At 38.8% G+C, this 12827-nt stretch overlaps 1 protein-coding gene across 3 annotated transcripts in view; it reads right to left on the bottom strand.

Annotated features, from left to right (window-relative positions):
• The window catches only part of CDC42 (cell division cycle 42), a 48949-nt gene that overhangs the window by 13091 nt on the left and 23031 nt on the right, over window positions 1-12827 (bottom strand). For all 3 annotated transcript variants that reach the window (XM_045859099.1, XM_045859098.1, XM_045859100.1), the window contains exons 2-3: window positions 6205-6359; window positions 3810-3882 (exon numbers count right to left, since the gene is read on the bottom strand). In XM_045859099.1, the coding sequence (XP_045715055.1) occupies window positions 3810-3882; window positions 6205-6309 (178 nt within the window). In that variant the 5' untranslated portion in view covers window positions 6310-6359. The remainder of the gene's footprint in view (window positions 1-3809; window positions 3883-6204; window positions 6360-12827) is intronic.

Raw genomic sequence — 12827 nt, 5'->3', positions numbered from 1 at the left:
TTTCTCCTTTTGCTGATCTACATTTTTTTTTACACATAATAAGCAAAACCTACATCTCTGTAATAAAGAACATTTAAATTTTGACGTAAAAAAAGAATTGGCAGTGGGGTGATGATTCTACAACACAGGAAATAGCCTATGATAAACATGTTACATAAAAAAAGATAAATATAAAACTATACATGCAGTAGTAAAATATATGCGGGGGGAAAAAAAACAAAATAACTGTGGGGAACTCACTAGCAAGAATTTACTGTTGTGACCGGAGAGGCAGAAATAAAGCCATAACACAGAGAAAGAAGCCTGTCTCTGGGTTTAAATGATATTATTTAAATACAACTGTAACAGCTGCAGCCAGAGGTGAGATAGGAAGACTATTAAAATAATTCAGCCCTATCTGGTGTGGCTCAGTGAATAGAGTGCCAGCCTGCGAACCAAAGGGTCACAGGTTTGATTCCCAGTCAGGGCACATGCCTGGGTTGTGGGCCAGGGCCCCAGCAAGGAGTGTGTGAGAGGCAAATCATCGCATATGGATGCTTCTCTCCCTCTCTTTCTCCTTTCCTTCCCCTCGCTCTAAAAGTAAATGAATAAAATCTTTCAAAAAAAAATTCATAAAATGGCAGAGTCAACACATTAAATACAACCAAACAGTTAATTAAAGTCAAAGGCCATCTCAGTGAGGATGTAAGCTTTAGCAGAAAGAAAACTGAGTTAATGGCATGACTTGAATAAGAAACGAGACTCCTTTTGGAGAAGTAAATGGAGTCTCCTCAAATGTATGAGAAATAGGAGACTGACTCTGGTATCTCAGTCCCAGGTCTCCAGTGCCTGTCAAAAGAGATCTCTGGCTAGCCCTGGCTGGTGTAGCTCAGTGGATTGAGCATGGGCTGCAAACCGAAAAGGTTGCCGGTTCAATTCCCAGTCAGGGCACATGCCTAGGTTGCAGACCAAGTCCCCAGTGGGGGCCATGTGAGAGGCAACCACACACTGATGTTTCTCTCCCTTTCTTTCTCCCCCACTTCCCCTCTCTCTAAAAATAAGTAAATAAAATATTTTTTAAAAAAAGATCTCTGGCTTAGAATGACCTCAGCCAATTGAGATAGAAACCCACAAGCCTTCCTTAGATGGTAAAAATCATTTCTGAGTATCTTTTAACTCCCAGAAAGATTCAGAATCTAATATAGGGATAAAATAAATCAAATACTTCCACTGTTCATTTTCAGTTACATTTAGGAATAATCTATCTTTATTTAACACTCTTGCCTATAATATTTAAAATAACATGCCATATTAAAGAACATGATTCTGATTTCAATTTAAAACGTATAATTGAGTAACTGATCTTAGGCTTGAGATTTCTTTTTTGAAAATGTTAAGAATTTTATAAAGGCTGTAAATAATACTGTTTAAGATCAATTAAAACAATACAGAAAATCATTAAGTTACCAAGTTCATTAGTTATGTATGTAAAAACTTGGGAATGTTTGACTTGTCGGGTCAAGCACTCTAAATTGCTTAAAATAGTTGTAAAATGAACCCTGGCTGGTGTAGCTCAGTGGATTGAGTACCAGCCTTTGAACCAAAGGATCACCGGTTTGATTCCCAGTCCAGGGCACATGCCTGGGTCGTGGGCTAGGTCCTTGGTTGAAGGGGGTGGGGGTGAGAGGCAGCCACACACTGCTGTTTCTCTCTTTCTCTTTCTTTCTCCCTTCCCCTCTGTATAAAAATAAATAAAATCTTTTTTAAAAAAAGTTATAGATAACTTTTTTAAAAAGTTATAAAATGAGGCTGATTGAGATTAAACTCTTGTCAACCTACATTAATTAAACCAATATTAATCAAAGGACCTTTGGCCACCTTGAGAATGATTTGTTAAAACTATTTTAATAAAAAATTTAATAACTTGTGCAACTAAACTTAAAGGCTTACCCACTCCAAGCTATTTATTGAAGGGAAATAAAATATGTCCATACCAAGACTTGTATACAGATGTTCATAGCACCATCATTCATAATAGCTTAAAAGTGAAGCCCAAATATCAATCAACTTGCAAATGGATAAATAAATTTTGTGCCCTGGCAGGTGTGGCTCAGGTGATTGAGTGCCAGCCTGCAAATCAAAGGGTCGCTGGTTCAATTCCCAGGCAGGGCACATGCCTGGGTTGTGAGCCAGGTCTCTAGTTGGGGGCACGTGAGAGGCAAACTCGCACTGATGTTTCTCTCCTTTTCTTTTTCTCTCCATTCTCCTCTCTCTAAAAATAAATAAATAAAATCTTTTTAAAAATATTTTGCTCTTTCTGTAGAATGAAATACTATTCACCAATAAAAACAAGCCACTGATAACACACAGCACAGATAAAGCTCAAAAATATTATGCCAAGTGAAAGAAATCAAACACAAAGGAATACATATTGTATTATTGCATTCATGTGAAACTCTAGAAAAGCAAAACTATTGTGACAGAAAGCAGATCTGTGTTTACCTGGGGCCATGTCAAGGGAAGAAACACAAGGAAACTTTTAAGAAGATATATGTTGATTATGGCGGAGATTACAAAACTATAGAGTCAGCAAAATTATCAAACTGAACACTTAAAAACAAGTGAATTCTATTGTAATATACTTCAGTAAAGCTAAAAATACTGATTAAAACTTAAAGGCTTATAAAAATAAGCTTTAAAATTTGAAAATAAAATTGAAAATTATTTTTAAATTATCTTTTTTCCTGCATATATACAAGTGCCTCCAAGGGTACACATAAAACACAATCCTGACTGAGGGAGTGGAGGTTGGAATGGGCTGAGGAGGGCAAAGGGGAAAAAATTGGGACAACTCTAATAGAATAACAATAAAAAGAAGTAAAACTCAAAAAGAAAAAAATCCCTCATCTATTGATTGGATATATATAGAGTCATTGTTTTATTTTTTCTATTTTCCAAATTTCCTCTAATATACCATTACTCTTATAATTTTTAATTCATAAAAATTTGTAAGTCTAAGACACCATTAGAGAGCCACAGATCTCTAAACTTAACTGCTTACTACTGTCTCTCCATTTCACCCTCCCAACTGAATCTAGACAGCTTCTCAAAGTGAGCAGTGTAATGCACTCCATAAAAGCATTATGTCAACTGGCGGACAGTGAGAAAGTAACTCAAAAAAGTGAAAAATTCAATACTAAAAGGACAACTGTCTGAAATTTTCCTATGACTGATTGAACTGAGAGAACTCAGAAATTAAGACGTGCAGCCACTATTAAAAGGAATAACACTGAGTATACTTAATACTGAGTATTAAGTATACTCAGTATACTTAATACTGAGAATCTGAGTATACTTAAGAAAAAAATTTGTTCCTTTACTTTGAAAAGGAACCACAAATGACAGTACTATAAGCTAGACACTAGATCACCCTCAAAATATTTTCAAATGTAGTGTACAATAACAAGCTATCTGTATGTTGTAAGAAGCTACCTGTACATACATTATACAAACACACAAAATAAATAAGCCTTAGAATTTCATGGAGTGACAATACCATTTGTCTATGGACTCAGCTCTTGCCCTGCTCTATCTCTTTCCGCACCATCCATCCAGGGCATTCCTAACTCCTATTTGCCACTCCAGGTCTGGAACTGCCTCTTGGTCAGGCAAAAACCATCATAATACTCATGAGACCTTGCTAAATTATTTTAAAGAAAAGGCAAGTGGTTTGCTAGTTTCCAAAAAATGTCCAAAAAAAAAAAAAAGGCAAAAACCAGCAACTGTCATAGTTACACACCAAAACATTATAAAAGACATCAAGTTTTCACCTGCAGTATCAAAAAGTCCAAGAGTATATGGCTCTCCACCAATCATAACTGTGACTGCATAGTTGTCAAAAACCTAAAAACACAAAAATATACTGTTAGTGTGTGCAAGGGGATGGTCAGAATAAGATAGGATAATTCTTATGCTAAGGCAATGTTTCTTTCCTAAGACATATTCTTCTCTTAGCCCACATCTTCCTTATTATAACCAACCCTGCCAACCAAGCCCTAGAATGAGCTACACGTTTTGTAGAAAAAGTGATAGGGGATGTGTTCTGGAATGCCTGCTCTGCCCAGCAGACTAGATAAATGCCACAGAAGGGTTAGGGATGTCACAGGAGCAGAATTCCTAGCTATACAAAATAACCCTGCTCAAGTTTGAAAATTGAGACAGTAGTTTAATCTGTCTCGAAATCTGATGTTCAATCTGATTTCTGAAAAATTATTTCTTCATAAACCATTTCCTCTTCATCTAGAATTAAAAGCTCCTAGACCCATGATAATCTTTTTTTTCCTTCAGGGTTCAAGATGCCAACAGGCCCATTAGAGAGAATAAGGGTTTCCTCAAGGTAATCAAGGAAAGCACTCAGTAAAAGCCTAGCAGATTATTTGCTAGGATTTCATGAATAAAACTTACGTTATTGGGTACAAACCACATGATCTAAGATACCTTCTGTGACTATATGTTTTATTTGTAAATAGACTGTAAAACCAATGATAACCTCTATCTATACTAACATGGTTGACTAAGTTATTTGTGAAAACTAACAAATGGAAAAAGATAACGGAAAATTAATACATGGAAAAAGACCCAATACTAATTCATGGACACCTCTGAATTAATTTACAATTAAAAAACAATGCTTTCCAACTAAGAGGATACTACATTTTAAGATCAGCCCTGTTTAACCTTTTAGTTATCAAACACTAATTTTCTGATTCATGTTTTAATATGTTAGGAGCTTGTTTAACTGTAAACAAGAGAGGAAGCAAGGGCATGGGGGAATTGGTGGTTCAAGGAAAGTCAGTTCTTGATAACAAGAACACGGAAATGTAACTAATGTGGTTAAGCTCTCAAACCATACAGGTTATTTTAAGTGATAACTAACCCCTTTCCAGAGATTCCACATACAAACACATATACAAAGCACTCACAAGCCCACCTTAAACAGAACACACCTACCAAAGTCATAAAACAGACTCAGAAATGTTTACAAGAAAATAATGTATATGGAGACAGAAACACAAAAATTCTGATAACTGCCCCTCCCTCTGAAACAAGATCCATGTACCTCTAAAAGTCCCCTAAAAGTCCCTTTCAACCTCAGAATTTCTTTCACTTACAATGTCCCCCAACAGGACAACAGAAAAATATGATTTTGTATTTAATTATATCTTCAAATCCCCCCTTCAAGAAACCTAATATTCCACTATATAGCCTTGGCCTACCTCATTCTCTTTACCTCCCTTGGGACATTATAGACTAACAATTCCAATTAAACATAATTACCAAGCCTTAAATAATTTATCCTCTTAACAATGCTCATGTCTCTGAAGATTAACCTAAAGTACGCATATATTCTCTTTCTTTTTACTTACAAACAACATTAATCCCATATTAATCTACACAGGGCTTCATAACCCCTAAAATAGCTCACTTAACAGAGGTGGATGTTGCCAGGCCAAGCCAACCCTACACCCCTCTCACCACTGAATAAATATCTACGTTTAACATAATTATTATATCCCGGGTGGGGCAAACACTGGATCCTCAAATACATTCTTTTTGTCTCACACTCTCACTTCATTATCTTGGTTATTCCCATTTTTCCTCTACTCTTCCAAGGAGCTTATAAAAAGATCTGTGGGAGAGGACCCCAAAAGCTTCTTTGGTGTTCTCATAACAAAAGCAGGTCTTCTCCACCCCTGAAAACCAGTTTGGAGCTCCATTACTGCTAAGCTAACAGTGCCATATGATTTTTTTCTACTCCCCCTCAAAAGAGTAAGTGTAGACATACTACTTTCTCTGAAGTTACAAGACCCCAAAAAACATCCCAGAAGTCCTCCAACACTGATTAATCATTGGCTAAGATATCAAAAAAAAAAAAAAAGTCACCTCATTCCAAGATGTAGAGCATACTTCTCCAAACTGAGACCATCTATTGGAGTTTTGCCTCCCAGCACTTCTTGCAAACCCTTGTGTCACCCCTTCTGACTTTCCACTGATTTTTCAGCTGTTTAATTTTAAAGTGTATATAATTTACCCATGAGAAGTCAAGATCTTTAAAAACAGGAAACAAAGGCAGACAACAGAAATATTTCAGTACACACACAGAGTTTTCAAAAGGATATCAAATTATATTATGTTTCACTAACAGATGAAAGCCTTTATACTTACAGTTGGTACATACTCAGATGGAAATTTGTTTGTTGTGTAGGATATCAGGAGACATGTTTTACCAACGGCACCATCACCCACAACAACGCACTTAATTGTCTGCATTGCTGAAACAGTTTTCTATCCACTTTAAATATTTCAAATCCGATGATGACCTACAAAAAGATTTAAGATATTTGTTGTATTTATTTGTGGATATATATGTATTTTCTTTCTTCACCTAGCAACAGGTTCACTCATTCAGAGCAAAAAAAGAACAAGCACCCCAACCGCCAGACCGAAAGAACATAAACAGTGACTTGCTCAAAGTCACAATAATAAGTAAGAGTCAAGTTGCTGGTGTTTGGATGTTTCCACTTAAATGGTTTTTTAAAAAGTTCAGCCCTGGCTGGTGCTGCTCAGTGGACTGAGCACCAGCCTGCAAACCAAAAAGTCACCATTTCCATTCCCAGTCAGGGCACATGCCTGGGTTGCTGGCCAAGTCCCCAATTGAGGGAGTATTCGAGAGGCAAATGATCAATCTCTTTCTCACACATCGATGTTTCTCTCCCTCTCTTTCTCCTTCCCTTCCCCTCTCTCTAAAAGTAAATAAATTAAATTAAAAAAAAGTTCAAAGTGGTCACCCTGACTGGTGTGGCTCAGTTGACGGGACATCACCCCAGAAAGCGAAAGGTTGACAGTTCAATCCCCAGTCAGGGCATTCTCCTGGGTTGCAGATGCCTGGGTTACTGATTAGGTCCCCTGTCAGGGCGTGTACAAGAAGCAACTAATCCATGTTTCTCTCTCACATCGATGTTTCTCTTCCTCTCCTTCTCCCTCCCTTCCCCTCTCTCTAAAAATAGATAAATAAAATCTTTTTTTTTTTTAAAGTTCAGAGTTCCAGCCAAGATGGAGGCATAGGTAGAAACCATTCACTTCCCTGCACAACCAAAAGGAGGACAACAACCAATCTAAAATCAATAAACAACCAGAAGTGCCAGAAAATCAAACTGCATGGTACTCCTACAACCAAGAAATTAAAGAAAACAGTCAACCAGCCCAGCCCTGGCTGGTATGGCTCAGTGGATTGAGCATGGGCCTGCAAACTGAAGGGTCGCTGGTTCGATTCCCAGTTGGGGCACATGCCTGGGTTGCAGGCCAGGTCCCCAGCAGAGGGCTCATGAGACGCAACCACACATTGATGTTTCTCTCCCTCTTTCTCCTTCCCTTCCCCTCTCTCTAAAAAAATAAATTAAAAAAAAATATTTTTTAAAGAAAAGAAACAGTCGACCAGACCAAACAGACCAGTAAGATGGCCCAATGGAGAGAACCTGCACAAAGAAAGAGGAAGACCACGCAGACAACCAAGGTGACAATTGTGTGGGCAGCGCTGACTGAACAGGGAAACTGAGACTCAGAGCTGACTGTGGACTACGGCCAGGGCATTGCCACAGTGAGAGACAAACTCCCAATCCACAAGAGAGTCCATTGGAAAGTGGGGTTAGAGCCCAGCAAAGCTGCATTGTTCCTTCTCTGGCCCTACCCCCACAGGCAATCCAGCAGCACAGCAAGGAGCGTTGCCCTGGGTGAATAAATACCTAAGGCCCCGCCCCCTTACAACTTAACAGGTATGCCAAGACAAAGAAATAGGGACCAAATGAATGAATAGAGCACAACTCCAGAAAGAGAGCTAAGGGATGAGGACATAGCCAACTTATCTGATGGAAAGCTTAAAGCCCTGGTAATACAGATGCTCACAGAATTCATTGACTTGGTTGAAAAATGAAATATACCCAAAGTGAAATAAAGCAAAATATTCAGGGAACCAACAGTGACAGGAAGGAAACCAGGGCTCAAGTCAACTATCTGAAACAAAGGGAAGAAATAAACATCCAACCAGAACAGAATGAAGAAACAAGAATTCAAAAAAAAAAAAAAAAATGAAGAGAGGCTTAGGAACCTCTGGGACAACTTTAAATGTTCCAACATCTGAATTATAAGGGTGCCAGAAGGAGAAGAACAGCAGCAAGAAATTGAAAACTTATTTGAACAAATAATGAAGGAAAACTTCCCCAATGTGGAGAAGGAAATAGACTTCCAGGAAGTCCAAGATGCTCAGATAGTCCCAAAGAATTTGGACCCAAAGAGGAACACACCGAGGCACATCATCAAGTTACCCAAGATTAAAGATAAAGAATCTTAAAAGCAGCAAGAGGAAAGGAAAGAGTTACCTACAAAGGCGTATCCATATGGTTATCGGCTGATTTCTCAAAAGAAACCTTGCAGGCAAGAAAGGGCTGGAAAGAAGTATTTGAAGTCATGAAAGGCAAGGACCTACATCCAAGATTACTCCATCCAGCAAAGCTATCATTTAGAATGGAAGGGCAGATAAAATACTTCGCAGGTAACATAAAGTTAAAGCAGTTCATCATCACCAAGCCCTTATTATATGAAATGTTAAAGGGACTTATCTAAGAAATTGAAGAAGATCAAAAGCTATGAACAGTAAAATGACAACAAACAACTATCAACAAATGATCCTAAAAAAAAAGAAAAACAATGAAAACAAAAACTAAGCAAACAACTACAAAAGGACATCACATGGAGGGTTTTCAGTGGGGAGGGGAGGAACAGGGGGAAAAGATACAGGGAAGAAGAAGTATAATTGGTAGGCATAATTGGAGGAGAGGTCAAAAGTGATACAGGAAACAGAATTCAAAGAACTTATATGTACGACCCATGGACATGAACTAAGGGTGGGGGGGAATGCTGGAGGGTTAGGGGGTACAGGGTGGAGGGGGGATAAAGGGTTGAAAATTGGGAAAACTGTAATAGCATAATCAAAATATACTTTTAAAAAGTTGGAAGTGGTATAAAAAGCAGCATATTTCTTATAATAAAAGAAAAGAGGCTATTTCTAGTTCAGAATGAACCCCATTTAGTGTGTGAAGCATTTAGTGAAACTTTTCTTTCAGCTGTATGTGTACACATGTTGCATGTATACATGTTATATGTACTAGACTGCAGTATAAAGGCCACTGCTTTAAAGAATGGCCCATATATCCAACCTTAGAGATACAGCTACTCAGACTATAAACAACAAGCAGCAGAGCACCACCACCCCCTGAAATAGTTAAGCAACATGAGAATACTGGACAAAGATCAGGGTAATCCCTCCTCTCAGCAGCTGTTTTAGCACCAGGTTGCCTAGTTTCTAATTCAATATTCATGGCATAAAGAGGCCAAAACCTACATTCTGATAATGAAAAAGTTAAATCACTCCATACTGACTTATAAACAGATATAATCACTTTAACTTCTCTTACAGCAGTCCTCCCTTTGAAGAAGCTATTGATTACAAATGCACCAAAAATTTATTGTTTCATTAATCCTGAGATGCTTGTTTTCACTTTAAAACATCTCTAAAATCAGCCCTGCCTGGTGTGGCTCAGTGGATTGAGTACTGGCCTGTGAATCAAAAGATCTCTGGTTCCCAGTCAGAGCACAAACCTGGGTTGTGGGCCAGGTCCCCAGTTGTGGGCGTGCAAGAAGCAACTGATGCATGTTTCACACATTGGTTTCTCTCCCTCTCTTTCTCCCTTTCTTCCCCTCTAAAAATAAATAAATAAATAGGTTCTTTTTTATCTCTAAAATCAAAACATGTCTTTAGTCAAGGTTCCTTACGATCATAACCAGCTATATTTTCTCCCACTTTTGGCGTCTATAAAATTAGGATAAATGGCATCTTAGAGTTACTTTAACAGTTTTTCTGGAAGAATAAAAAAGAAACACTATCCTCTGTATACCTATATTTTATACCTATACTTTAAGATAAAGTCCTATTTCACTTCTGAAGGGGCTATAATTTCTTACTGGCTAGAGCTGCCACTTCATTAAACATAAAAATGTCACAGAACCATCTAACTCTGGGTTGAATGTCATGCCTATCTATATGCTTCTACGGTACCCTTCGCAGCCCTTAATCAAATAATTTATAAATGTTATAAATTTTTTGTTTTCATTTTTTAAATATATTTTATTGATTATGCTATTACAGCTGTCCCATTACCACCACTTCATTCCCCTCCACCATGCACACCCTCCTCTCCCACCCACACTCCCCCCTTTAGTTCATGTCCATGTGTCAAAAACTTCTTTAGCTTCTACATTTCCCATACTATTCTTGCCCTCCCCCTGTCTATTTCCTACCTACCACCTATGCTACTTATTCTCTGTACCTTTTCCCCCTCTCTCCTCCTCCCACTCCCCTGTTGCTAACCGTCCATGTGTTCTCCATTTCTGTGGTTCTGTTCCAGTTCTAGTTGTTTGCATAGTTTATTTTTGTTTTTGTTTTAGGTGTGGTTGTTAATTGTGAGTTTGCTGTCATTTTACTGTATATGTTTATCTTCTTTTTCTTAGATAAGTCCCTTTAACATTTCATATAATAGGGGCTTGGTGATGATGAACTCCTTTAACTTGACCTTAACTGGGAAGCACTCTATCTGCCCTTCCATTCTAAATGAAAGTTTTGCTGGATAGAGCAATCTGGGATGTAGGTCCTTGCCTTTCATGAATTGGAATACTTCTTTCCAGCCCCTTCTTGCCTGTAAGGTCTCTTTTGAGAAATCAGCTGACAGTCTGATGGGAACTCCTTTGTAGGTTTATTGTCTCCTTATCTCTTGCTGCTTCTAGGATTCTCTCCTTCATTTTTACATTGGTTAATGTAATTATGATGTGCCTTGGTGTGTTCCTTCTTGGGTCCAACTTCTTTGGGACTCTCTGAGCTTCCTGGACTTCCTGGAAGTCTATTTCCTTTGCCAGATCATGGAAATTCTCCTTTATTATTTGTTCAAGTAAGTTGTCCACTTGTTGCTCTTCCTCTTCTCCTTCTGGTACCCCTATAATTCGGATGTTGGAACATTTAAAGACGTCCTCGAGGTTCCTAAGCTTCTCCTCATTTTTTTTAATTCTTATTTCTCCATTCTTTTCTGTTTGGTTGTTTCTGTCTTCCTTCTGATCCATTCTATTGTTTTGAGTCCCAGTTTCCTTCCCATCACTATTGGTTCCCTGCGCATTTTCCTTCATTTCTCTTATTGTAGTCTGCATTTGTTCATCTAATTTGCAACCAAATTCAACCAATTCTGTGAGCATCTTGATCACCAGTGCTTTGAACTGTGCATCTGATAGGTTGGTTATCTCTCGGTCACTTAAAAGGATGGGTTCTGGGGTTTTTAATTCTGTTTGAGCCATCTTTTTTTGTTTTTTCCTTTGGTCTGGTCACACCTGTTACATATGAGGGGCGGAGCCTTAGGTGTTCACCAGGGCAGGGCACCCCAGTCACTGGGTTGTGACGCTGTATGTGGGGGTGGGGTTCAAGAGGGAACAATGGCACCTGTTCCACTCTCTGTTGGACCTCAGAGCTTCCCCCAAGCAAACTGGGCCCCTCTGGTGCCGATTCCTGTGTGGGTGGGCTTGTGCACCCTGTGGGACTTTCCAAGGACCTCTCCTGTGAGGCTGGGAGTCTCTCCCTGCGCCTCAACCCCCACAGGTGTTTTCAATCAATGTCCCAAAGCTCTATTTCCCAGCACTGGGATCCTGGGTTGCGCACGCACAGTGCCTCGCTCCACAATTCCTGCCTCGCTGGGTCTGCCGTTTGCTAACCCTTGGCCGGGGTCTGCCAGCCACCGCTTGCGTGCTCAGGGTCCACCTGCTGCCGTCTTGCATGCCCTGGACACCTTACTGCGCCCAGTCCCAATGCTCTCTGCTCTCTGCGCCTTGACCCGAGCCCGGCTGTCCGACTCCACCCCTCCTACCAGTCTGGATGAACAGGTTTATTTTAACTTCTTGGTTGTCCAACTTCCATACAGTTCAATTTTCTGTCAGTTCTAGTTGTTATTCTGTTTCTAAATTGTTGTCTGTATATTGGTTGTACAAGGAGGCACAGTGTGTCTACCTATGCCTCCATCTTGGCTGGAAGTCTAAATGTTATAAATTTCTATTTGTTAACATCTGTATATACAATAGGAGTAAGTAGTTACTTACTTAACCTCCTTTTATCCTTTGCCTTCTCGTTCCCCTATAATGTACTAAAGAAGCACTCATACTAGTACAGCATTAAAGGTTAAGGATCTTGATCCCTAAACTAAATAATCGAGCACACTCAGTACTAAATTAATTCTACAGAACTATTCTAGAATGCCTTTTACTTAATAGCAAAGAGAAGAAGAGGAAATATGAACAGTTGTCTTCTCATGGTTCCTCATTCCACCTCTGAAAAACAAGATAATGTTCTCCTAAAAAAAAAATAAAAAGTCTTCTATAGATTTTTCCCAGATGTCTTCAAATCTATTTCAGGTTCACTTTCTTGTACGTTCTATTTGTCCTGACCATCACTGAGATAATTTGTTTATGTAGAGTTTAATCATAAACACTGGGCAGAAAGTAATGTTCGATCACTGTGACAGAGACTGCTAGCTGTCTGCCAATTCTTTCTCTCTTCTTTAGTAAAAGAATTACTTATTTACCTAAGCATGTGGCACTTAGTAAATACTGTATTTCCCAAATTCCTTTGCAGCTGGAGGTGACCACAGAGACTAAATTTTGGATGGGAGTGGAAGTGATGGATGCAACTTTCAACACTAGGC

This window comes from Phyllostomus hastatus, unplaced genomic scaffold (genome assembly GCF_019186645.2).
Source record: "Phyllostomus hastatus isolate PE091 unplaced genomic scaffold, TTU_PhHast_1.1 phas_scaffold_182, whole genome shotgun sequence".
Taxonomy (NCBI): Eukaryota; Metazoa; Chordata; class Mammalia; order Chiroptera; family Phyllostomidae; genus Phyllostomus; species Phyllostomus hastatus.
This window is presented reverse-complemented; position numbering and strand designations above follow the sequence as displayed.